At 40.8% G+C, this 26,521-nt stretch overlaps 1 protein-coding gene across 1 annotated transcript; it reads right to left on the bottom strand.

Annotated features, from left to right (window-relative positions):
• Positions 1–541: 541 nt before the first annotated feature.
• MAL2 (mal, T cell differentiation protein 2) lies at positions 542–11,355 on the bottom strand. Its single transcript, XM_036395298.1, has 4 exons — positions 11,207–11,355; positions 8,903–9,073; positions 4,765–4,923; positions 542–2,405 (listed from the first exon to the last, which is right to left on the bottom strand). The coding sequence occupies exons 1-4, from the start codon at positions 11,339–11,341 to the stop codon at positions 2,325–2,327; spliced, it is 546 nt and encodes a 181-aa protein (XP_036251191.1). The 5' UTR covers positions 11,342–11,355; the 3' UTR covers positions 542–2,324.
• Positions 11,356–26,521: the final 15,166 nt, after the last annotated feature.

Here is a 26,521-nt window from a genome sequence, read left to right on the forward strand (position 1 = left end):
TATCTGGGCTTCCATGAGTAGATTAAGAGACTTGAATAGCACTCACCTATCAAGGGTTTTACACCTCAGGTTTGAACTTGGAGCTTAGATACAAATGCCAACCAAGCTTGGGCAGCTCTTTAATTGACTCCATGTGAAGGATTCATACTCTGTAGGTTTAAATATGCAAAACATTTAAGATCTGCCCTCCATGATCTCAGCTGGCTGCAGAGACTGCAGCTGTGGCATGCACAGTCTGTGGTGTGCAGGGCACAGAGAGGGTGCAGGACACAGGAGAAACCAAATCGAAGATCAGCATCTGTCTGAAACATTGTAATATTGAAACATTGACTTTACTCTCTTCTCACCAATATCCACACAGTGTCACATGGCAAAGTAGCTGTGACACTAATTAAGTGTATGTGAAACCAGCCCCAATGCAACTGTGCCTTCTCACGAAATCTTAGCCTCAATTTTGTATGTCCAGCATCAGGTGAGTCAAAGTACCAAGGTAGTTTTTTTATACTTTCCAAAGACAAAATTAATAACCAGACTACTGCCATAAATATATTAAGTATCTTTAATGCTGCTTAGCTTAAGTCTTTGTTATATACTTTCATCCATATACTCCAGTGTAAATGTATTTTGTACAACACAAAATATTTTTAAAAGTATATGACTCTAGATAAAATGTTCACAAAAATTTTCAATGCAATGACAGAATTAGGGGAAAAAATCAGGCAGAGTATAAAATCTTAGAAAACAGATAAATTACAACATCCCATTGTAGTAATTCAGGATGACTAAGTGGTTCCATAGTCAGAAGGGTGCCACTCACTGCAGTGCCACCCACAAGAACCTGCCCTGGATGAGCAGGGCACTGCTAAGGGTGGCTGCCCCTCAGAGATCCTTGTACCTGACAAGTTTGAGAGAGTAACCTCGATGGCAGGCACCCTTGTTGGCTCAAGGAGAGTGAGTAGGCCTGGGAATGAAGGAAATCCTGTTTTCCCATATGCAACCACTGCTGGTCTTTGCAGAATAATCAGGTGCACTGGCAAGATGTAGTGAACAAGATGTTTTACAAATGACAGGGAGCCTTTATTGTCCCAGCTTATCTTTTTGGCACTATTCACAAAAGCAAAAATTATTTACTAGCAAAATAACAAAAAGCTTCACCATGTGCAAAACAACATGAGTGTCAGGGAGCAGAGCACAATGCTATAGTTTAGTTTTGCTAAATCACTTTTCTGTATTTAATATTGCATGTCATCACACACCAGGATATTCAAGAGAGGCTCAATTAAACATAATTTGTGCGAAAAGCAAACTCCATAGTGGGTGGACCGCTTTGCAACCCACTGCTTTCAGCAAGATGTTGTAGAGGCATCTGTCCAAATGAGAACACCTTTACAACACTGCAGCTTTAGAATGCAACAAATAACACACTGCAGGAATTGAGGTCAGACATTATTCACTATTTGGTAACATTCCATTCAAATGATACTGACTCACATAATACCTAACAAATGCAGCACTTGAAGTAGCAAGAACAAAGCTGTACTCCAACAAAGTTAAACAGTGCAAAAATTCCTGTTAAACAAAAATATACCAAGTATATACACACACAACACAAATGCACTGTTTTGTTTTGTAGTATAAATAGATCTGATTAAGCTGAATTCCTAAAACTAATAAACAACTGATTGAATGTCCCAGTTTTCATCTAGTATGGAACACAGTAAGCTTTAAGGCTCAGGTGACCCTAACCAGACACAGCTATAAGAGAATATAAAAAGATTTCACTGGATGGTTTTTTAAAATATTTTCTCTGTACATCAAAGTTAGTAACATATATGTACTGAGTTGGAATTTCAGAGTCAGCTTGGGCTCTGATCATGCAAAGGGCAGCACACAGAACACCCATGGCTCTACCAGGAGCCCCAAGGCTCTGCCTGTGTGGAGTGCACGGTAATGAAGCGCTTAATCCCAGGGCTTAACAAGGGGGCAGCTTTTCAGCTGCCTGTGCAGTTAACATCTTGGCTTGGTTTCCATTTTCTTCCTCTTCTGGTGTAGCACTGGAGTTCTGTTGTCTGCTAATGACATGTCTCTTTGTCCCTAAACTCTCTGATACCTTACAATGAGTACACAGTAAAAGTAATTAACAGAAAGGGAAGAGATGGAAACTTTTTTTTTCCGTTGAAGAAATCCTGATTTGGGGTTACTTGCATTTAAAGCAGATTTTAAGCAGGAAAAGAAAAAAAGTCCTTCTAGAATTAAATTACAGTAAAACAGACAAGTAGCACTTAATTTGATCTGAAGTGGAACAGGTGGGCATTAACCACTCTTCAGCTGTTATTTAGCCTCCATCTCCTTAATGCCAGGGCTGTGCTGCAACCATAACAAATAGCTGTTGCAAAGGCAAAAATCTAGAGGAGGAGCAGAGAAAAAAAAAAAGAAAAAAGTCAATCACACATTGTTCTACAATATTTTTCTATTCTAAAGTAATACAGGAACACAAGTGATTCAAAAGGTACCTCCCCCAATCAAAATGCTTAATAAGGTAGGATAGGTTTGGGATCCTCTGAAGTGTTCTCAGGAACTTCTTTGTAAAAACCCCATTTTACTACTTCCTCATGTTACTACTTTTCACTTGCTTGAGCAGACATTTAGAAATAGAATATGAAATATAATTTCTGCATAAGTTATGGTGATATGGTGAAAGTAAATATGTGTATGTACACTGTGTATTTCAGTTCTCTTATCGAGACTGATGAAATATCAATCTCAGATGTTTCCAACTGAATGCCTTTACCCCAGCAAACATCAAAGCAGAAATCCCTCTAAAGAGCAGAACTCTTTTACTAGCAGAAAAACAGAAACAATTCCCATCTGGCCTCCTTGAGCAGATACTCAGCCATTAGAACAACTTCCCAGGCAATGCCAGGGAAGTTGCTCCTGCTCCAGAACTGAATTGGACAGATTTGAACTGAAGGTCATGCCACAATGAAAGTGAATATGTAATGTACACTCAACAGAAGATATGAGAAACCGAATTTCTGAGAAAACACTTCTCATATTGTCCAGTCATAACAATGAATTCTCTTTTAATATACCAATTCAATCATCCTTTGTATACAAGTGTTAATTTGACCAATTAAAGTTTTGAATAAACACTACACCATAGAACCATCACCTGTTAAAACGAACATATATATATATTTCTAATCACAGTATATAAATGTCAACTTAAAAGACAGAATGTTAGCAATCTTTTTTCTATTTGTCATGTGGCTGACAAGACTGTTTTAATGAAATATTTTAAAGATTCAAAATCTTTTTCTGTATGTTTTGACTTCCTAAATATACACTTCTGCAAAAAATGCAAAGACTACATTTATCGTATTCACTGTTTTCCAGCTATTCTTAATTAAGATACTGAGGCAAGTTACAAAAGAATCTTCTCCTCCTCTATCTTGACAGGGATTTGAAGGGCTTGAACAACTAAATTCTCCCTTTAAAAAATTAGTATGGAAGCACGGAATGGTTTCTTGGAGTGCCCAGTATTCTGCTGTCAGACAAAATGACTGCAGAGACCATATATTCAGTGGGATCTGAACACACTAAACTAGGACTGAAGGGGTACACTTAGGGTGTGTTTATTAAGATACTTAAGATTTAAGATATTGGAGATACTTGCTTAGTATAAAGATCCTCCCTTAGCTTAGGCACAGCTGGAACACCACCTCTGTCAGTTGTGCCACACGGCCCCCCAGGGATCAGATGTGTTACAGGCAGGGGGGTGACCTGAGGAACTCTGGCCTTGGGACACTGACACACCCACTTCACCTCCTCAGGGCCTGCCTCGCCAAAGCTAAAGGCTTCTCCTCTTGCAAGAGTGTGAACCTTACACCTTCAGTTCATCTGTTTTTATCTTAAGATGAACTGAAAGTGCTTACTGTGCTAAAGTTATGGTGCACAGAGTTTTAAGGACAGGAGATAAGCACAGAGGGTTTAGAAGCTTAATAAATATATATAGTTCTCTGGTACAAAAGTCTCTAGATAAAAAATTAAGAGCAGTGGTTTCAGTTCTGTAAGTTAAGCCTGACACACCTCTACTCATCCCTGAAGAGTCCAGCCAGGATGAAAACTAAATCCTGATATATTTTCTGATTCAGCTATGGCCACCCACATGAGCAAATACAATGATTCAGTGATGATGCAGCTACAGTGAGAAAAATGTATTCTGGGCTTAGGCTATCAAGAAAAGTACTCTAATAACTGCAGTAAGAGACACCAGGGCCCTGATGTACTAAGTACATATGTGAGCTTCACAAAAATCTAGTCTAATTTTTTTTTATCTCCATGGCATGTTCAGGACTATCTAAATGGTATGAAAAAAGCAATTTTGAGCACAGGTGTAAATTTCGTAACTTACCCTCTGATAAAGGCTCAGTTGTTCTTTTTCTTCTAATAACCAAAATTGTTTTTACAAAATACCTTGTCTAAAAATTATAAGCTGTAGTGATCATATATTTAAAACACTACAGTGAAGAGTATGAACCCTACACTATACTGAAGATTAAGTAGCTATCCCATAACCATTAGCTTATACCAATATTTTTGCATGTTTCTGGTTAGACACTATTGCTGCTGTCAAAGGCAATTCTTTCTCTCACAGCTCCTCTTTCAATTCCAGTTTGCTGTTAAATTCCCAAGCTGAATGGCTGGCTACAAGTGCCTGCTACAGACTTCTGCTCCCCTGGTACAAATACACAGAACACATACCGAGGCTGCTATGCTTATGTTATATTCACGACCACTCAGAATCGTCTCTTGCATGGTGGAGTTGAATTTGCGGGGAAGGTAATGCAGAGATGTAGTTGCTGCTTGCAGTAGAAATGCTCCAAAATAAAAGACAAAAGTAGCCCCATGGAAAATAAAATCCTAAAAAGCAAATAACAGAATCAGTCTGGGCTCCAATACATATCTAATTCTTCTCATCTCAATACAAATGAAAACACTGAAACAAGAACTGATAATACTAACTTGAGATAAGCAGTGTTAAATCCATCTGACAGCTTAACCTGGACATGTTTTCACAGCTTCTTGTCATTATAAGCAACTCACTAACATTATTAGTGATAAAGGACAGCTCTCCCTCTCCCCAAATCTTATATTCTTTCAAATTAAGAGGCACCTGCTCATCTTTATATACACATGCTGACATTTTAGACCACCTTAAAGTTTGTGGAGTTTACAGAAATCTCCCTTCAGACGGATAAAAAAGAAGACATATACAGGCCAACTTGATCACAATTCAAGCAGTACAATACAGTCTTGCAGTCTCATAAGTCCCTTCTCAGCTGCAATAAAGGCTTCAAACATCTTCCTTCCATGCTTAAATTTTGCTTCTCTGAACGCCCAGAAACAACTCAGCTTTAACACAACTAAAATGTCCAATGTCCCAATACAATGATATTCAAGAACTGAGGTATTTCCACAACTCTCTCTGACTTGGCTCAACCCAATAGTCAGCAACCTGACAGTTCTTCATGATATTGTGGAATAAAATGTCCAAGACTTGTGCAGAGAGGTTTTAGGATTTACTTCAAATATGCTTCTCTCCTGGCCCTCTCCAGGAAATTCCCTCCTCTATGATGAATGCTAACTGAATGTAAGGTTTAAACACCTAACTTTCATTTCAGGGTTTCATTACTAACACATAAAAAAGGTCTGGTGCCTTTGCAGGCCCTAGTTCAGAGCACAGTGTTCCAGCAGCAAGATGTAAGGCATGTTCCAGTACAGTTTAAAATGTCTAAAGTATTCTTCCAACATCTCCTTCTGTTATTCAGTCTGAAAAGCTGACATTGGCACTGCACTCAAATTTGATCCATACAACATATACTTGGTGCCTATACCTGTGAAGGTCTGCAAAAGCCACAGAGACAATTTTTAAAATATATGCAAGTATATGTATGCTTTATGATACCTGTGATATGCAGTCTAACTCCAGTACTAATGAGTTCTTGATGAACTTGAGCTTCACTTGAGTGCAATGGACTATCAGTATGCTGGCATGAGAAGCCAGGACACTTTGTGTCCAGCACACAGCACTCGCCTGCACTAGAAATTACTGTGAGACATCCTTACCTGCTGCCTGCCTGGGAGCAGGGAGAATGTGCTGCACTACCCCATCCAGAGAAATGCATTTTCTTCAGAGATGGGAGATTTTCTTTTAATTGAAAGAATCTTCTTTTCAAACTCATTACTTGTTCTGTATTTGATTGCAGCTAAAGCTACTTCAAGCACACCCTAGTCAGTTTTGATAAGTAATGATATAAGCTGCTACTACAGTTTCCCATTCCACTTAGATCAGGAATTACTGCATACAGGAGAGATATTTTTCAGGAGAGACTCTTTCATCTCCTTCATTCTCCTGCCTAACCCTCTAATTTCCTTCTCCTGGCAGCAATTATAGTGAAGCTCTGTAGCATCAGTAAGGTTTCACATTTACATGGTTGTGATTTCTGTAACCAAAATCCCTAAGACCGTATGAGGGACCTTTTTTTCGGTTTTAGTAATTGTTATCATAGTGCCTAACTCCCACACTTGTATAATCATTGAAACCTCAAACAAAGTGCATGCAAAACACTATCAGAGCAGCATGATAATTTAGTTCACATCTAATTTTGTAAATGAGTGTGAGTTGTGAGTCAGGCTGTAAAGGGCAGTACTTGTCATACCATCTGGTTTAATACACTGATGTACTGAGCAATGGAGCTCCATAAGGTCTATCTTTTCCAGTGTGTACCATCTTATTTTTTTAAATATCTTTATTAGTATGAGCAGATATAGTTACAGCGTAAGGTATTACTAAATCCAGGACTGCATTTATAGTAACAAAAATAGTTTTAGTGTTTCCAGTAATTAATTATTTCTTTGCAACAGAAGGTAAAAAAAACCCAACTTGTCACAGACACAAACTAAAGAGTTTAGTGTCAACAAGTTACAAAACATTTGGGTACCTGAAAATAGTGGTAAAGTGTCTTATTTTTGTGGAAGGGGCTGGGTTTCAGCTACCAAGTTAGAGATAAAATGATTCCCTCTGCATTTATTTAAGAGGTTGACTGAGTTCTCTCAGCTTTTTTTAAAGTCACAGACGTAGTTTTTATATCAGTCATGTATCCATTTCCTGATATAGAAAATTTTCCAGCAAATTATTATATACAAAATTAACTTTACAACAAACTGCCAGCATCAAGTAGCCAATACGTAACACACACACACAATTGTTATAAGATGAAATTTGTATAGCATTTTCAATCTAAGGCTTTGTCCTTACCCAGCAACTCTTAAATAGATGCATGATTGTAAACTGGCAAACAGTTTCCATGAAACCCAGGACACTATTAATTTACTTTAGTTATGCTCAAGGGCTTTGTTGCATCATAATTTGTGAGGATGTTGCAGCATAAATCCCTGTAAAGGTCTCTGTGATTGTAACTGATTATTAGCCTAATTACTGCCTGCATTGTGCTGGAAAGCTGATGCTGTATGTATGTTCATTCACTATCAAAGTGCTAAAGTTTGTTTTCTAATAGAATCCAGTCTGTTAGCACTGATAGGCTTTGATTTATCAGAGCTCCAAACTCATAAGCTTTATTATTTGCTTTAAAGAACTTTTCTTTTAAGGGCCTATCCATAAATTACCTGAACAGGTAAATATCCACACTAGAATTGCATACTGAAGCATGCAATTCCAGCTATGATCAAGGGAAATGTCAATAGGAAAACTAAGCTGCCCAGGAGCAAAGTGAAGGTGATCAGCAGTTACAGGCAGACATACTTCAGTAGTTTAGAAGTTGCAATCCTTTTGGAAGAATTTTTTTTGAAAATTAAAAATTCTGATCACAGTTATGCCACTTCTTACTATTCACTTCCAGTAATATAAGAGACTGTGATATAATCTCATGCTTAACTACTTGAGTACTAAAAACTCAAAGTAAAACACAGTTAACAGTTACAAAGGAGCATGTAAATTACCAGTCAATAACCTGAGGCATCCATGTGGTTGGCAAAAACTAATACAAAAAACTTCCCTTTTTAAGAGGAAGCTGTAGTCTTTGAGAACTACTGGCACAAACCATGACAATCAATTACAGCAAGATTCAGGCTTGTTTTCAAAATTCTCAAAATTCTCTGTCTTCAAAATCTCAGCAAAGAATACTTATATCTGTAGTCTCACCAAGCTCCCTCTAAGAAAGATGAAGACATTAAGTCTCCTAATAAGATGCTATGATATACCATAGTGTAGGTTATGATGTCTTTTACCACCTAAAGTCTATCAGCCACTCACCATTGCTGCCTTAGCTTTGAGGAATTGACCCAAATGTCACCAGTAGACCTTCTTAGGAACTGGAGGGGACCTTCTGGGTGCTGAAGTCCAGTCTGTGCTATCTCAGACAACCACATCACACAGTATATTCACAAATGCATCCTTTCCTTTATAATATTTGATATATCTTTCTACATCCCATTACTCACAAAGTGTTACTACCACTTCTCTAATAGTCAGAAAGTATTTTCTGATTTCCAGTGTACAATAATTCCTGGCCATTTAAACCAATTTCTTGTCATGCCTTGTTAAGTTGCTCCTCTTCCTGCTGCTCATACATTTTATGTGCACAGAGAGGACACATGTACTCCTTCAAACAGCTTCAAAAGCTCCTTCAGCCTCCATCATAAAACAGTTTCCTCTGCCACCTCTGTAACCCTATTCTTTCTTTTTCTGGTTTTGAATTCCTGTTCGAAAAACTCTGCTGAAGCAGAAGGCCAAGTGTTAAGACTTAGGATCAACACTTCTCATTCAATAATTTTCAGTTTATAAAACAAATGGAATCCTTAAATAAAGAAAAGATCTTACCGCCTGGTTCCAGTTGACAGCAATTCTATTTGCATAACCAAAGAGGAACACAGAGAGGAACACAATGGAGAGGCACCATGCTGTCACTGCCACAAACATTACCCATCCCTGCAGCAGTGGCAGTGGAATCTGGGTAGAGGCGACCAAAATCCAGACTATTGTTCCAAACACCTGGAAGGAAAGGAATACAGAGAATAAACTGGATAACTTTTACTCAGTCCTTTCTGCCTAAGAACTGATATCACACTTCACATATCATCAGATGACTCTTAGGAACCAAGAGGAAACACTTCAAAAGTACTCAGAGAGCCCAAGTCCTCCTCTCAGAAATGATAGGCACTAAGTGGTGAAAAGACAAAGCCACTCTGAAATGCCTTAAAACTCTTAAAATAGTCTTGAAAATGGGATTTACAAACCCATGTGACTTATGTGCTGTTGCTGAAAATTTTACCCTTACTGTAATTTTGAGCAAAATGTAAGACGTGAAAACACAGTTCACACACACCACACACACACACACATCTCTCTATATATATACACAAATCAGCACAAAAAGGATGTACTTCTACTACTCTGGATTCAATCTCATATTGTTTTGCTCTGTAGTCCTAATCAGATGAGATACAGAAAGGACATAAAGAGACACCCATGTTTTCAATCTGTTTGTAATACCAAACTGAAAGAGGACAAAGTATTAAAGCAAAAGAAAAAAGCTAGAATACAGAATAAAGTGAGTGGTGAACTATGCTGTAAAGACTAGAAAAATATAGAGCTTTCCAGAATCATCATAACTTGAAGAAGAATTCAGCAGTGCCAATTTTCATTTCAGCAGACTCCTCACAGCAAATGAGTGGTAGGGATGCTGTGCTAGGGATGGCCTGATGGGGAATTTACGTACTCTAAGGCTTCCCTTAATCAACTCTTGGCCTAAGGAACGCTACTATTCTTCCTGAAAATCCTGCCTCTTCATAAAAAAGGATAAATAGATGACAATTATGCTTCACTCCGAGTATGTTTGTTTATTACAGAAAGATTGAACTTCTTAATCCAACCTGTTGAATAGTGTCAACTAAAATCTATTTCCAAGCACAAGTTACTTCTTTCCTGTTTAAATTCTACAGATTTACAAACCAGGAAGTCAGAGGTTACATTTTCAGATTCAGGAGAGCTTTCTTTTGTATCATGGTTGGATAAGAGATACCTTTCAAAAGATGCCTGCTATAAAATTAGCTGGTTCCTCTCTGGCGTTACACTGCAGCAGCACATATGTAAAGATGCATTGCTAGTCTCAGTTCAAAGCTCCCATGGGTTTATTTATTACTGTTCAAGTTGTTCTCTAGGGTTCCTTTTTTAGCTGTGTAGAATCAAACTTTCTCTAGTTTCACAAGACTGCAGGTGCAAGTCTGTTACTTGGTGACCAGAGAGTGATGGGCAGTGAGGATGCAAAAGGGATAGCAGAAAGTGTCTGTTAAACAAAAAACAGACACATGAAATGTTTTCAGTATTTTGAATGTGCAAACTTGCAGGGTTCCTTAAAAATAAATTTAGAACTGTATTAGAGAGACTGCTAATCTCAGCAGCCACTGCTGTGCTGTTTCCCTGACACTCTACCTGTCCACTACAGCTTGGCTGTCAGATGCACAATTGGTTGGCCAACCGAATTAACCTTTTGTCCCTGCTGCCTCCGGGCCTGATTTAGTGACCGGACTTGTGTTTCGAGTTTTGACTCGTTCCTTGCTCAGGTACAATCTTACAGCTTGTGAGGTGGGATCCAGCTCACAGACTGGGACCTAAGCAGTATTCTGCTCTGATCATAAGAAAAAAATTAAATTAATAAAGTCAGATGAGTTATACCAAGCTTTTTTTGGTTTTTATCTCCCACTAATCAGTGGCACTACAGAGCGTGATATCCAACCTCAGCTCAAAGGTCCTCAGCCCTGCGTACACCAGCGAGGTCTAACACACACATGACATTGAACACACTTGTAGGAGTCTGTAGAGGACGCGAAACACGCGCGCAGACACAGCCTGGTGTAACTCTCCGTGGTGCCTTTTTCGGCCGGGGGAAAGCGCGGCTCAAAGCCCTCGGCAGCTCCAACAGCCCCGCGAACCCACCTGTGTGCGGGGCCGCGGAGCCCCGGCCCGAGGGGAGCGAGCCGGAGGCGCGGGGCCGCAGCAGCAGAGCCCGGCCGAGCCCCGGCCCAGCCCCGGCCCGGCCGCGGCCCCGCACCTGCCCGCTCACAAAATGGCAGGTGAGCACACGGGCAGGCCCGCGGCCGCTCCCACCCGGCCCCTCGCACTCACGATCTCCAGGAAGATGACGGCTCCCGAGAAGGTGCGCAGGATCTCCAGGCCGGAGGGCAGCGTGACCCGCGGAGGCGGGAAGTAGGGAGCGGGGTTGGGAGGCGGCGGCATGGACGAGGCTCCCCTGGGTAACATGTTGCTGCGGCGGCGGCGGCTGTGCCGAGCGCGGCCAGGTGGGCGAGCAGGGAGCGGTGAGGGCGGGCGCAGGTGCGGGCGGGCCGGGCCGTGCCTCCCCCTGCCCGGCCCGGCGCCGGCACCGCCCCGCAGCCGCCGCGCCTCGCCCGGGGCCGGGCACCGGGGCTGGGGCTGGGGCTGGGACCGGGCCGGCTCCGGCCGCTGCCTCTCGGCTTCGCCAGGAGCGCGGCGCTCCGCATTCACGAGTCCTGAATCAGGCCGGCCGGACTCGGGGCGTGATTTCCTAATGCCGGTTTGCAAAAGGTTGTTATTTACCTTCTGGTTACGATATTTAGGCATGGAAGTTGCGTGGTTGCACTTTTTGTGTTTATTAAAGGAGCCTACTATGTTATCCATTCAAAGTATTTAAAACGTTTTATTTGTATCTTCTGTTTGTTCAGTCTGGCTCAACTGTGCACCACTGCTTAAAAGTAGTAGAAAATGTTTGTAAAAGTTTGGGGTAGAGAAAGGTACACATTCACCAGACAACTTATAATCCATTTCTTTTCTTTTGCTTCTTTGTATAAGTATCTTCTCCAGATGAAGGATATGCCATCCAGCAGCCCTTCTCTTATTTCTCCCGTCATGACTTAGGCTGAGATGTCCTGCCTCTGGAATGACCAAGACTGAGTTTCACCCAGTGTTTATCCTCCACACATACAGCTGCGACTTTAGAGATTACATTTTAAGAAGGTTTCATGCAAGTGCGTGTAGCTGCTCTGGAAGTTGAACTAGCTTGGGCATGAAGACTATATTCCTTTATTTTTGGATGCATGATGTGTCTCAGATACGTTTTTGTGATGACAAGAAATGCCACATCCTGAGATGCCTGTCTTCCCCAGCCCAATCCAAGCCCTAGGTGGAGAGCAGTTTGCTCCATAAAACAGGACTCATCTGTGTTTCTACCATACCATTCTGTACATAAATAGGTTTGTGATGCTTTCAATATGCATTAATAGCTGCTTGGCTTTGAAATCATGGCTTCTAAAGGAGGAAGAAGCAAAAGTTTTCATTCTTTCTTGTGCTCTGTCTTCATCCCTATGCCTCTTGTAGCTGGATGTCTCTTGAACTCTTAAGTAGGAGATGTGGGATTGAACACTCATTAGGCTGAAGAAAGCACTAAGCCCAGCCTCCCCTCTTTTCTGAGTGCAATTACCCCATCACTTATCCAATGAGATAATATTTTTCCTCTAGACCTATTTTAAAAATGAACCTTGTGTCCCATCCTTTTATCTTCAGGAAAATACTTAAGGCACTGGAAGTGCATGCCTACAGGACCTGTTTTGGGTATGTTTTGGAAAGAAATGGGGTTCATACTTGTGCCTTCTTTTTGGGGTTGCATTCTGGAGACCAGATGTCAAATAATGTCACAGCCTGGCCCTAAATCTGTTAAGACTGCCCTGCAGAGGGAGAAGTCTGAGTGGGTGGAAAACGGTTGGTTTATGAATCAGAACAAGAAATGTGATTGTCCTTATCTTACAAAAAGGAAGTACAAATAATGCTTGGTCATAAACATTTCCAGTGTTACTATCCAGCTGCATAGTTAATCTGTGTGAACTCCAGCAGTACTGGATTTTACTAATGATTACATACCATGTGCAGTCACTGTTTCTTGCTTGTAAAGACCATTTCTTTTTACCTGCACATTCCTTATAACACTCATTTTATTGAAATTTAGTCGAAATTTATTAGAAATTTTGACAAAAAAGTCCAAATTTAACTTTCACAACTAGGTATAGATCCCCTGAGTAGATTTTTGGCTGTGCTTTTTCCTAAATTCTATTAATTTAAATTAAAGTGGCTGTTTAAATTATTTTTGTTGTGTTTAGGCAAGATGTGCTACAGTGCCATGTGGGATTGCTTTTATACTGATTCATACTGTTTGAGTCTTTAAAGAACCAGATTTTTTAAGAGATTAATGTCAGGATTGCATTTTTAAGTTTCCACGCAAAAGCATATGTTTGTGTTGAACTGCTTTTTAATAGTATTTTTGTGTAACTAATTGCATCTTGGCATGTTACAAGGTAAACTAATGATGCAGCTTCCAGTCCACCAAAGTCAACAAGTAGACAGAAGTATATTGATTCACTGTGTGTAGGAAAGTCTGTCCATACAACCACAAGGACTAAAAACTGCTCATAAATACCTGTAAAAAGATCTTTCCCCTTCATGTTCTTATGCTTATGGCAGTCTAGTGTAAAGGAGTGTCTTGGTTTGGAAAGACAGGAGTCTGCTAAGGAAGGCAGGAGCTTCTCTTGAAATGAAGAATGTAAACTTTCTCTACTCCTCCAAATTGCTATAAATTTTAAATTAAGGGGCTCTCAGGCAAAAATATGGGAGCAGGAAATAACAGTTCTTTAATAGGGAAAAGAAAAACAAATAAAGGATAAAATAAACAATGCAGTACACTACAACAACACTGACAGAGTCAGAACCCAACCTGACACCCTGTGGGTCAGGGTGTTGGTGGAAATGTGGCTGTAGTCCTCTTGAAGTATCAGGTGTGGTTCTGTTGGAGCAAAGGGGATCTGTAGAGAAGGATGTATTCTTCTTCTGAAGATCCAGTGGAAGGAGAGGCAGCTGCTGTTTCTCTGGGGAATCCCGTGGAGGAAGCCATGCCGGTGTCTCAAAAACCTCTGGATTATATCTGGGTAGCAATGCTTGGCTCCTCCCTCTGGGAGGAGCCTCTCACAATGGGATGTTATAGTTCTTATCAGTCATGCAGTGACGTTCAATAGTCTGTTATCAGCAGATGTCCCCTTCCCGGGGAGGTGTGAATGTGGTCACTAAAAGAGAGATAAAGCAAACTGCCCACTTGACAAAGGTAATCTGCCATACAGATGGTAATGGAAAACAACTTGCATTGAAATCTTCAACAAGGAGGCATTGTCACAGAACTACTAAAGCAGTTGCTATCAATTTTAGATTATGAAAAATAATTGATGATTTAATTCCACATATAGTGATTTGCATATTATATATAGAAATGAAAATATATTTTTTGGAATGCTGTAATTCTCCTCCAGGTGACCAACAATTAGAACAATGCAGTAATTTATGAAAATCTGTAGTCAGCTATAATAAAAGATAAATCAGTATTTTGAAAAAACATATACATCATACTGCATATGAAAATTACACAGTGGTCCTATGCAGCAAGATTCAGACTACCTTTTGTGAGGTATGGCATGATACTTCTGGAAGAGCTGAATATTGGTAAGGATAATAGAATAATAGGTGAAAGTAATGTCAATTTCAGAATTCATGGTCCTTAACACCTTATCAGAGTCCGTTATCAGAAGCCCTTCAGCCCATTATCAGCTATAATAAAAGATAAATCAGTATTTTGAAAAAACATATACATCATACTGCATATGAAAATTACACAGTGGTCCTATGCAGCAAGATTCAGACTACCTTTTGTGAGGTATGGCATGATACTTCTGGAAGAGCTGAATATTGGTAAGGATAATAGAATAATAGGTGAAAGTAATGTCAATTTCAGAATTCATGGTCCTTAACACCTTATCAGAGTCCATTATCAGAAGCCCTTCAGGGAGAGATGTAATCTCATGTCCTGTTTTACAGTGTGCACAGGGTGGTCTGCCAAAGTGGTCAAAGGGATGGAAAATACAAACCAAATAAATGATAGTAACCCTATTCTCCTGTGGCTCTGTTTATGCACAAGCAGATTTCTCCAAGGCAGAGTAGAGCTAAGCAAGGTTTTCCAGACAGGATCTGCTTCTTTCTTCCAGTTACTTTCTTGTTCTGGAGGAAGTTGCTCCCAAAAGTCATCTGTGTTTCTTTTAGATTTGCAAAGCTGTTCTTTCTTAAGATGGAATACAAACTCTCCTAATCCTATAGTTACATGTCAAAAATAGAAAGCCTGGAGCTGATCATGCAAAACAAGCTTTTTGTTTATGGATGAAATAATTTAACATGCTCCTGGAAATTGCATGCAGGATTCTAATCTCATACTGGTACAAACTCTGGAGTCATTCCCCTTTAGCAAGTGAAATTAAATAGGCATAAAACTGGTTTGCATAAGATGAGTGATAAGGAAAGCCTTTAGCATCATTTGTGTAGTGTATTTACTCAGAGGTAACAGAACTGCAGGGTCATGGTTGTACCTATGCATATTATGAATTAGTGTGCAAATACCACCACATGGTTGAGGTTTCTTGGGAGGCAGTGCAACAGTTTTAGATTTTTTAACAAGCAGGGCCAGGCTTGTGAATGCATGCTGCCCCTTCTTGCATCATTACACTGAAATGTTTCACTTAATCCAGTTAAACTGAGCTTGGGATGTGTGCTGAGGAGAGGAAGTGAAGATAAATGTGCCACCTGTTTGGTCCACCGGTGCCAGGGATGGCTGGTTACCAAACCAGTCCCTGGGGCAGCTTCAAGCAGTCCCAGAGCTGCTCTCTGCTGTGTTTTCTGGCTGGCTCATAAGGCTGTGGTGGTACTTTGGACATGGCCTCTTCCTGCAGCAGTGTCTTTTGTGCCCAGAGCTGTGGGATGGAAGGCACTGACCTGTCTGCTTTGGCTCTCAGGATACCCTTTAAAGCAGGCAATCCTTTGCTGGCTGGTTAGGGGTGTTTGAGGCTCCATTCACACAGGCACCACACAGCTGGAGGCTGGTGTGGAGCCAGGGACCCTCCTGGAGTAAACTGGTGTTAGGGAGGTCAGGCTGAGGTCCCTCACCTGTTCTCATAACATTGTTTCCATGTTCCTGAGCTTACCAGCACTTCATTTTTGACTTGGTGGCACTGCTGTTCTCTAGCAATACAGTATAGGGTGCTAAGGGCCAATTTTTGTTTTATTTACTTTGAGAAATTCCTTTTAGATGTGTGAGGGTTCAGCAAAGGTAAAAATGCAGAATCTCATCATAGCATAGAGGAAGATCCTGACCTGAGATGGTGCAGGAGGCAAGGTGGGTAGAGAGGGACATGGTAGAGCAAGGCCGGGTTACCTAATGGGAAAATGTCTCAAGAAGTCAGTGTTCTGCTCTTGGCATAGGTGAGCCAGCAGGAAAAATGATTTGCATGGATTGCCCTCAGAAGAGAGTGTGAAAGTCTCTGAGGTACAAACTGGGAGCATGATATTGTTGGAGATGAGGAATGAGTAAATAGCACTGGTTGTTTATGACAGAATTGCCCAGGGAAAACAGGGGATAGACTGCACAGCAGCAATGCATTTTTTTTCCTGTCCCTTTCCAGCTTCATGGTATAAAAGAGGACCAGTTCAGCTGGTTGCAGAGGGGCTGAAGGAGAGAGGATGTGCCAAGTGCTGCCATTGCAGGATGCAGTACAGACCTGTGCCATTGGTACTGCTGGTACCACGGGCCTCTTCTCACTCTGGCAGCACTCAAGACTTGATGCAGTAACCTTTGCTCACAATGTGTTGGCCTCTGATCTTATCTCTCATTGGGCAGCAGTAGGTATCCATTGCTTTCATGAACTATCAGTGCTTCAGGAAGTCACTTTTTTCTTCAGTTGCAGTTTGTTTGCCTTTTGGGGACTGTTTGTTTTATTGAGCAAATTCCTGGCTAAAAATCCAATAAAAGGCAAAGGATAATTAGGCAAAAGACAATGGTGGCTTTATTTTGTGATGACTAAATTCAGGAAGGAGAAGCATGGAGACATTAAAATATGATTGTATAAAAATCACTGTAGTGGTTTGAAATGGCATAAAAATGCAGCTGCAAAAGGACTGAGTTTATAGATTTCAAAGCACTCTGAGATTATTTATTTGAAATAAAAAGGATTTATCAGTCTTACAATGTATACACATAATTAGGACTTACCTGATGACTGTTAGTAGGCTGGTGAAGAGCTCTTTGAATGCATGTATAGGCATCTTTAAGGGAATTATAAGTTACTTCTATATTTTTAGTTAGTTTCAGTTTGCTTAAAACAGCAGGGTCTTATTCTAAAGACATCTGTTGTTACTTACAGTAACTACTGGAGTTACAAGGCTGAGAGGGAGCTCTTCAGCTACTGATCACTGGCAGACCTATAATCCTTTTACTGACTATGCATCATTTCAAAACTGTCTCCAAGCATCCAAGTGCCTCTGGTGTTCACAAAATTAATCAATTTCAGTTCAAAAATAAACACAAAACTTATGAGTCAGATACACTGCCACATTCTAGCTTCTTTATGGAATGCACAGTACATGGACATTTTTACTCTTTTAAATGATAGATGAAAATTGGGATTTTTCTTTCAGATAAGAAATGCTGATACAGCTTCTAGAAACCTTCAGGTGGTCTGAGCCAGCTTCTGCATCTTTAGACACTGTGTAACTGTTTCCATATTAATTAAAGGGAAAAAATGAAATGATCACACTTGTTTGTTTGTATTGAAATAATATTGATTTAGTTATAAAACTGAAATTGTTCATAAAGAGTTGTGTTGTTGTTCTTATGTATAGGTGATTTTAGGGATATTGGTACCTGCAGTGTAATTTTCTTGAGTGAAGTTTACAGCATTTTATATCCTGGAGGACTCCAAGGGTCTCAACTGACATGAATGATTCATGATATATCAGCACTGGTCTCTCTTGGTTTTGGGGTTTTTTTTAACTTTGAGTAAGCACAAATACATGCTCCCTAACCTTGAACTTTAGATTTTGAGTTTGCTTGTCCTCTGCAATGATAAACTCTCGTGGGACAGTCAGGTATTTTCAGGAGCTGGATGCCCCTTACAGAACATGAGCCTTCCTTCTAATGCTTGATTTTCTTATGTCAGATTGAGAAATGCTGCCTGCTTAAGTGCTCAGATCCTCCGAAAGCCCGTCCTGATAGTGATGGCAAGTTCCACACAGTAACTCTTTCTGAGCCATCAAGTCCTGAAGCTACATCAGAAATTAACATAACACGTGAGAACAATATCTTTATTTCAGGGAATTACTGTGAATATATTTCTGCAGGCCTATCCCAGCAATTTAGTTCCTATTGAACCTCACCTCAGATTCTTTCACAATGTTTTTGTAAGTATAAGTGTTTGATCAAGTAGGTTTTAATTCACAGGAAAGCAAACAGGTTTGAGGGTTTTTTTTTCTTTTCTTTCTTTCATAAATCCTAAACCAGTTAAACTGCATTCCTGTTGGCCTGACGTCCTTCATGAAGAAATAAGTGTTACATGCAGCATGTATGCAATTTCTGGATAGAAAACAATCTGTGGCTCTGCTGGCAGGTTTAGCTTCTGCACTATCAAGGAAGGTGAGGTGGTTTGTGCTATCCTCATGTTGAGTCAAACTCTGCTAAGATGTGGTTTAGAATATGAAAAATAAGTTAAAAACTATCTCACTTTCCCTCCACAATTTTTAACATGACAACCACATTAATATTTTATTTCATTCCCACGTGAATATTTTATTTCATTCACAGTTACGATGATTTCTTGTGTTCATTAGTGTCTGGCTTTGTGCTTTGTTTCCTGACATATTTCAGGATGGACGTGCTTGTGCACATGCTTCTCCTATGTAGAGAGTGTGTTCATCCACTACAGTGAGTAACTCCTCACAGTGGACTTGCACATTGTTCTCAGATGTGCTGGATGAGGGGAGAGAAGTGGATGGTGAATTGGCTACCAGGTAAGTTTTGTAATTTATTTACAAGGCAGTAATTAAAGAATAAAACCAAACAAAATTTAAGTAGACTACCTACACATTTAAACAAAATTATTTTTCTACCCTGGAATTTGATTTGGAATGGGACTTTATGTTCACATATCCTTCAGAGTATTTACAGTCTGTAGCAGTGCATTTCAAATACTTGAATAGCCTTGCCATTTGCTGCCTAACCATAGTTTTGTGGAGCTATTTAAGTAGCTTAAATTTTAATCCACAGGTATTTGGAAGCAGGATAAATCAGTGGTCAAAAAATACAGCTCATTAATTTTACATAATAGCAAAAGAATAAATAGGTCAGTATTCTGTGCATTACTTTACTAAGAGGATAGTATAATTGCTGTGTAGTTAGTGTTTATGGGGCATTTGAAGATATAATTTGTTGTACAGGACTAATGTGTTCATACATCTCTACATCTAGCTATACTCAAAAAGGAGTGCTTAACCTCACACAAAGTCTTTTGGGGTTTCTGTTGCACAGAAAGAAACCAGCCTGGGATTCAGCTGATCAAGTGCCTGTTGTGTATCTCCAGTTACCTGGCTAGACCCTCCACTACAAACAGGAAATCAATAGCATCATTTGATGGACTATTTGTTTTGTACTTTAGTAGGTATCTGGATATAGATCATAGGAATCACTTGTGTCTGCTTTGTCCTTGGTTTTGCAGAAAATGTATTTCTGCTCCTTCAGGTCCTGAGAAAGTTCTCTCTCTCCTGCAAACATGGACTTGCAGAAAGCTCTGGTATTCCTGAGCTATTGAATTGAAATTTCTTGTTGGACCTACTGACAACATTTTAGATTTTCTCTGACAAACTTTAAAGCCTTTTGAAGACCTAAAAATTAGCTCACAGTGGGAAATAGATCCATCAGCTCACATGGTAAGCATCTGCCAACTCTGTATTCATATTTTTCTGCAATGTTTTACTTAATCTTCTACTGACTGACTGATCATCACTGTGACTCCTTCCACCCTCCACATAGCAGAGTGTTCCATGCACTCTGGGAATGTTGTGGGAAACTAGACTTCTATTGTATGAAGTTGGGAAAATCAGCATCTCTTGCTAGACAATTTACTGCTGAGAGGTTAACAAGACAGCAAAACTTGCAGTATGTAGTAAAAGAAAAAAAAAATGAACAGGGGATTCATCACTGAAATCAGCTTTCCAAGAGATATTACTTTAGGACTCTTTAGGTTTGAACTATGACACCATCAATAAAACCAAAGTAATGATAGACATATGGCTACTTTTTAAAAGTTATATTTGTTTTGCAAAACACTTAAGTAAAGAAAAATGTGACAAAAAAGAGGACATGTAATGAAATTGCATCATTTGAGGTCGTGGCTCTGCAGATGCATCCATGATGTACTGCCTCATACCAGTGAGAAGCTTCAGTTCCTTGACTCCCCCAGCATCTGCAGGTCTGATTAAGCACAGGACCTCAGTGGGATTTAAGCCCAGCTGTGGCACTGGAGATGCTGGGGTACAGCACTAAGGGCCTTGGGGACTCAGAACTCAAAATGCACACATTCCCACACTGGCCAGGCACAGACAGCTCTGTGTATCAGCCACTGTGCTTCAGCAGGCTGCTGCTGCCTGCAGAATGGAGTGATGGGAGTTCCTGGTCCCACCCACCTAAAAATCAATTGAAACGTTTCCTCCCTATGTTGAAAGATCTGCATGGAGCAACCTCTCCAGGCCAGGAGCGGGTGGGGCCCAGAGCTGGGCACGCTGCACACAGCAGGTAGGCAGAAATTCTTTTACAATTCGCTGTTCTCCCTTGACACAAAAGCATAAAAGAAACACAGAGTAAGCTACTACGTTGATCTTGCTCATTCTTTTTTCTCCATGTTGAGGAGTTTATGTATGACTTTAACAAATTAGAAGGAGGGGAAAGAAAGAAATAGCAATTTATGGCTTCTGTACCCATGAAAACCTATTAAATCAAGACAATCTAGAGCAATGCTTTCCAAATAACCATGTTAATCCCTCTCTCTGTGACACATTTACTATTTTTGTCATCACACATGGTGTCAAATTGCATCTCAATAACCATTTCAGCCAGCTGAACTACAATTGCAATGTATTTTTTAAGACTGTATGTAAAACTACATAGAGATGCATATATATTCTTGTGGCTGTGGTCAAGAATGTGGCAATCCATTATTCTAAGTGGTTTTTTTTTTAAAAAAAACAAACCCAAAAGTTATTAAAAGCAGTGAAAGAAGTAGAAAGAAAGAAATGGATCAGCTGAATGCCCATGTGTGACTGTTTGAAATGCTTGAGGAAAATGTGTTCCAATGGCATATATTGATTCTGTGATCATTTTTATTAGAGTTAGTTTCTAAAACATTATATTTACCATAGATATCTGTGCCTTATATATGTTACGAGTCTCAGGAGAACAGGATGATAATACTTGTACTGAGTGACATTCCTCAGAACACAGAAGATGATAAATTCCTGGTTGTCCAAGAAGCATACTGAAATATTCTTGCTATCTTAGGCAGTGCTCTTGTTTTCACTGCACATCTACAAGTAGCTTTGTCAGGAGGTTGGTGTGGCTGAACAGGGAGCTTGGTGGAGCTCCAATGTGAAAAGGTAGTGTAGAGGAGATGGAAGCAGGGACAGGCTACAGTGGAATAATTTAGAAGAATTACCTGAGTTTGTAGGAGTAGTCTTGGGTGATACAAAGCCTAAATGCAGTTGAGGCTTACATGGGAAGCACAACAAGACTTTCCAATGCTTTGTAAGTACAAAAAGGCTGAGGAAGGAATACCCAGAACCATTGCTGAATGGAGGAGGTGATGTAGTGACAGCAGACACTGATAAAATGGAGGCATTCTAAGGTTTATTTGCTATCTCTACCACCAAACTATCCCATGCATCTGTGCTTAGGGAAAGGGTCCAAAGAGAACTACCAGCAGTGGATGAGTGTTTAGCTCAGGGTTACTTGAGAGAGTTTGACCAGAAAACACCATGGGAGCAGACAGACCACATCCAAGTGCCAAAAAAACCAAGATTAGATGTCTCTGCAGGGCCACTCTATCACATCAGAAGGGTTATGGAGATCATGGAAGGTTCCTTAATACGTGGTAATAGGTAAATGTTGCACCATTTCTTCAGGAAGGCCAAAGACAATCTGGGGAGCTCTAAACTGACCAGCATTGCTTTGGTCTGTTTTGCAGAGATAATCAAAACTCCACAACTTTTGTGAAAGTTGTAAAGCCGGTCTGTTTATTACAGTGCTGGACGCATGTGGGAATCGTTCCCCTAGAATGACATGAGTACCTCTGGTAACTTCAGGTCCCTTTTTATCCCCCTCTCAGATACATATGCATACAATTTCACAATAGGTTCATACATATTCATTTTTGCGAATTTCGCTTGACATTTGCCGCTAGTTCTTCTTTATCAGAAAGAATTCCTAGGTCAGGTTGACCTGCTCTCACAGCAGTCTCTCTGAAGTCTCCCCCCCTTATCTCTGTCCTTCATTGAAGCAGTTTCCCTTGAGCCTAGGCCTTGCAGTCAGGCTACACAGACTCAAAGATGTACAATTCACCTAAATCAAAATAGATTTCTATTCTGGAAAATTTCTACTCTGTCTCAGGTCCCTGTGCAACTTAAAGGATTGGATCTTCTTGGAGATCCATTTCTGGGCATGCGAAGGAGAAGGTGATTGGAAACAATCAGCATGGATCTACCAAATGTAAATCATGTCCGACTTCCTGATTGTATTTATGATTCTATGACTGGGCTTGTGGATGAGGGGAGAGAAGTGGCTGTCATCTAACTCAAATTTAGCAAGGCTTTTGACATTGTCCCCAACAACATTCTTGTTCCCCAGTTGGATGTTATGGTTTGTATAGCTAAAAATTCATTGAATTGGCTCAGAGGAGAATGGTTAAATGTGTTGTTCTCTACCCAGACAACATTTTCCTGTTTACCTAGTAGAGTGCCACAGGGATCTAGAGACTGGAACAGTCCTGTTTAGCTTCTTTACCAGGTGCTTCAAGGAGGTCATAAAATCCACTTTCCTCAGATTTGCAGATGATACCAAATTGGAAGGAACAGTGAATATGCTGTGGGCAGTGCTACCGTACAGAAGAACCTAGACAGGCTGGAGGAATGGGCCAAGAGGAACCTTATGAAATTGAGCAAGAACAAATGCAAAGTTCCTGTCAGCATTCCCACCAATACAGAGGTGACTGGCTTTTCTGCAAGGGCTCTGGAGAGTCCTGGCAGACAGCACACAGCACCTGTGCATCAGGAGTGTGCCTGGCAGCAAAGAAGGTGCCCTGGAGAGAGCACAGCCAGGAGCTTGTGGGAAGGGGTTATGCTCCTGCTCAGCTCCTGTCAGACCACATCTAGGCACTGTGTCCTTTTGAGCCCCTCCAGGAAAGGCAGGGAGGAATTGGAGCCAGGTTTAGCTGAGACTCCCCAGAATGGCTGGAGTCAGAGGCACACGTGGAGGACATAGAGGAACTGGATTAATGCAGCCTGGAGAGGAGGTGGCTTCAGGTGTACCTGACAGCAGCCTGCCAGCACCTCTGAGGGTGTCTTCAAGAAGACAAAGCCAGGCTCTTCTCAGTGGTAAGTTAAGTGGTGGGAGGACAATAAACAGCAAGCATAAATTGAAACAAGAACATTTGGCCTGGGAATAATGGAAAGAAAAACATGTGAAAAAGTAATACTGGTGTTGGGTAAAATGGTTTAGGTGTCACACATTTACAGACCATAAATTGTGAATAGTCAGGCACCATTTCCTATGTTCCTGGCACCATCCACCTCATGTATAAAAGATACTTTACCCACCACAGTGAATTTCCATTGGCTAGCAGTGGAAACCTTTGATGTAGCCCAGATTCTTAATTATAGCAAGCATATTTTTTCTGCAAAACATGGCTCTAATATTTCAGTTAGCTCAGGCTCAAGCCTGTGTCCACAAGGCATGGGGCAGGCACCTGCCTGCCAGGTTTCCTCTCTGGTATGGGCTTTCTTATTTGGCCTGGCCTGTGAGTTCAGCTTCTCGGCAGAATTTATTAACTGGGACTAGTGCTGCAGGAATGGGCTGCACAAGCACCTGCTCACACTTATGCCTGACTGGCTTGAACATTGGACATCTGCTGTGCACCTCTGCTATCCCTCTTCTCTAGTTAGCAAAGGAACTGCCATCCCAAGGCTGCTTGTTTCAGCTGGTGTAGCTCTACCCAATGTTCCAATAATACAAAGTGCGTAAAAGGGTTGGTTTTGTTTATTTTTTTTCTATTTAAGAAAGGATGATGATGGTGTGGTGGTAGAGGATGCGGATGGAAGAACTGGGCAGTCCCAGCCTTTCCATTGTAGAAATCCAGCACAAGTTTCTCACTAACTTCATCACTCAGCCATGGAGCCAGAGGCTGTGATTGTCATTCCTTCCTGTACATGGAGCATGGTCCAGGATTACTCATAACTCATAGTCACCAAAAACACCCTAAAGATTCAATTTAGATTTGTATTTACTGATTTCGAATGACATGGAGAGCAGCTGGTCTAGTCTAACGCAGAGCTTGATCCTGCAGCAAAGCATTGCTCCACTTTCTCCCAGCTCTGAGTTTTCTCCTAAAGAACAGAAAAATGGTCTATCTGTGATGGATGTAGCATTAAGGACACCTCTAAATTTTGTCAGCCAGTGGTCTCAGTATGGCCACAAGGTTTCAGAATACAGACCTCCAGTCTGGTAAGCATGTTTTGCTGGTTTCTTGGGTCAGAAGTAAAGATAAAGTGTGGAGAAGTGATTGTGCCTACCGACAGGGGTATTACTATGCCACTTCTGCATGACTGGTAGGAACTGACTTGCTGTGAAAGAGGCCAGCAGCCTTGGACTTGAACTTCTAAAAGGCATTTTTCCTCAACAAGCTTTTTCTTTAATTGATCATTAATTATAAATGATAAATCATTACCCATTCATGCTTCTAAAACCAAAGTGTTTAGCTTAATGAGCTTATTACAATAGATCCTAAAAATGTAATTCTGCCTAGTTTTGAGGAAAATCAATTCCCAGAGAGGGAACAATTCAGGCTGAGTTACATCATGCAAAGTGAACTTGTTTGCCCAAATAGTCTCATAGCATAGAAGGGGAGCAATGAAAAGAAATGTGGTCCCACCTCTTTATTCACAGGTTTGAATAGTTTCCTGGACGGTGTGTAGCAACACAGATAATTTACTGCTGGTAGCAACAGGAGGTTTTCTGGAGGAACAAGTGTCAGAGAAACCAGACAAGAGTGGTTCTGAGTCACAGAGTCACCTGGGAAGCTCCTGTGTTGGTCAATGCTCAGAGGTGAACTTGGAGTCAAACAACCAGGCAAATGTTTGGAGAATTTTCCTGTTCAGGGTGAGGTTGAGGACATATGATTGTTTGGTTGCCTTTGCAGTGCTGTACCCAGCAAGAGAAGGAGACTCAGAGCTGACCCTCTGCATTACTAGCATGGCATGGCCAGCTCTGTGTATGCCCAGAGGAGGGCTGTGTGCACCTGGTGCTCAGTGACCTGCAGGGAATGTTGCTGTGTGGTGCTGACCATCTAGCATTCTCCTTAGCTTCCAGATAGCTTTCCTTAATTTTTAGAGTTAGGTGGGAAGGAAAACCTACAGACTTGCATTGTAATGACCCTCAGGTTTCTCTTGGCATCTCCTGCTGTGAGGAAAGGCAAACTATGACTAAGCACTTGATGAGCTTGAGGAAAAAAAGCTCAGTCAGTATTCTCAAATATATCAAAATGTGATTCTTGTGGGCATTGTGACATGGAGGTCTAAGTAGCCAGGAAGTGACAGCAGAGCCTTCATGTTCAGTGCTCATCATTTTTAGTGAGTCCCTCTGAGCTGCATGACTAAGTTGTTCAACCACACCTGAATCTGGGTTCTTGAGGGATAAAACCTGTTCTATAGCTTCTTCCTGAGTTACAAAGGCTTGGGTGATTTTAACTTAAACATCAAACATCACTGGCTTCTGAGTTAGGGAGTTAATATGTTCCTAGAATCACTTGTTAAACCAGCAATGCACATGGTATAGCTTATATGACATGTGCCTGTTTACAGCCTACAGGAATGGTGTTGTTTCCTTTACACTGTTCTCTTGTGCTAGACTTCTGTATGCTTATCACAGATTTTGGGGACTTCAGACACTACAACTACTCCATCTGTTTTTAGGTTGCCTACAAGCTGCGTAGGCCTGCATGCCTATGTACAATTAATTCCTCACATTTCAGGCCAGCCTGATGGATGATAGAGTTGAAAACAGAGATGAGTGAGATCTCTTCTGCATAGAATCATAGAATGGTTTGGGTTGGAAGGAACCTTAAGATCATCTAGTTCAAAGCCCCATACTGTGAGCAGGGCCTCTTTCCACTAGACCAGGTTGCTCAGTGTTCCATCCAGCCTGGCCTTGAACACTTCCAGGGGCATTCCCAGTTTCTCTGGGCACAACACCTTCACACAATGGAATTTCTTTCTCATATCTAACCTAAACCT

This window comes from Molothrus ater, chromosome 1 (genome assembly GCF_012460135.2).
Source record: "Molothrus ater isolate BHLD 08-10-18 breed brown headed cowbird chromosome 1, BPBGC_Mater_1.1, whole genome shotgun sequence".
Classification (NCBI taxonomy): Eukaryota; Metazoa; Chordata; class Aves; order Passeriformes; family Icteridae; genus Molothrus; species Molothrus ater.

What these genes read in the sequence shown, in the direction of transcription:
- MAL2 (XM_036395298.1), bottom strand. Translation starts at nt 11,341, where the DNA reads ATGTTACCCAGGGGAGCCTCGTCCATGCCGCCGCCTCCCAACCCCGCT. An exon ending in CTGTCAACTGGAACCAGGCG is followed by an intron (nt 4,924 to 8,902) that starts GTAAGATCTTTT and finishes TTTGCTTTTTAG; the next exon opens with GATTTTATTTTCCATGGGGC. An exon ending in ACATAAGCATAGCAGCCTCG is followed by an intron (nt 2,406 to 4,764) that starts GTATGTGTTCTG and finishes CTCCTCCTCTAG; the next exon opens with ATTTTTGCCTTTGCAACAGC.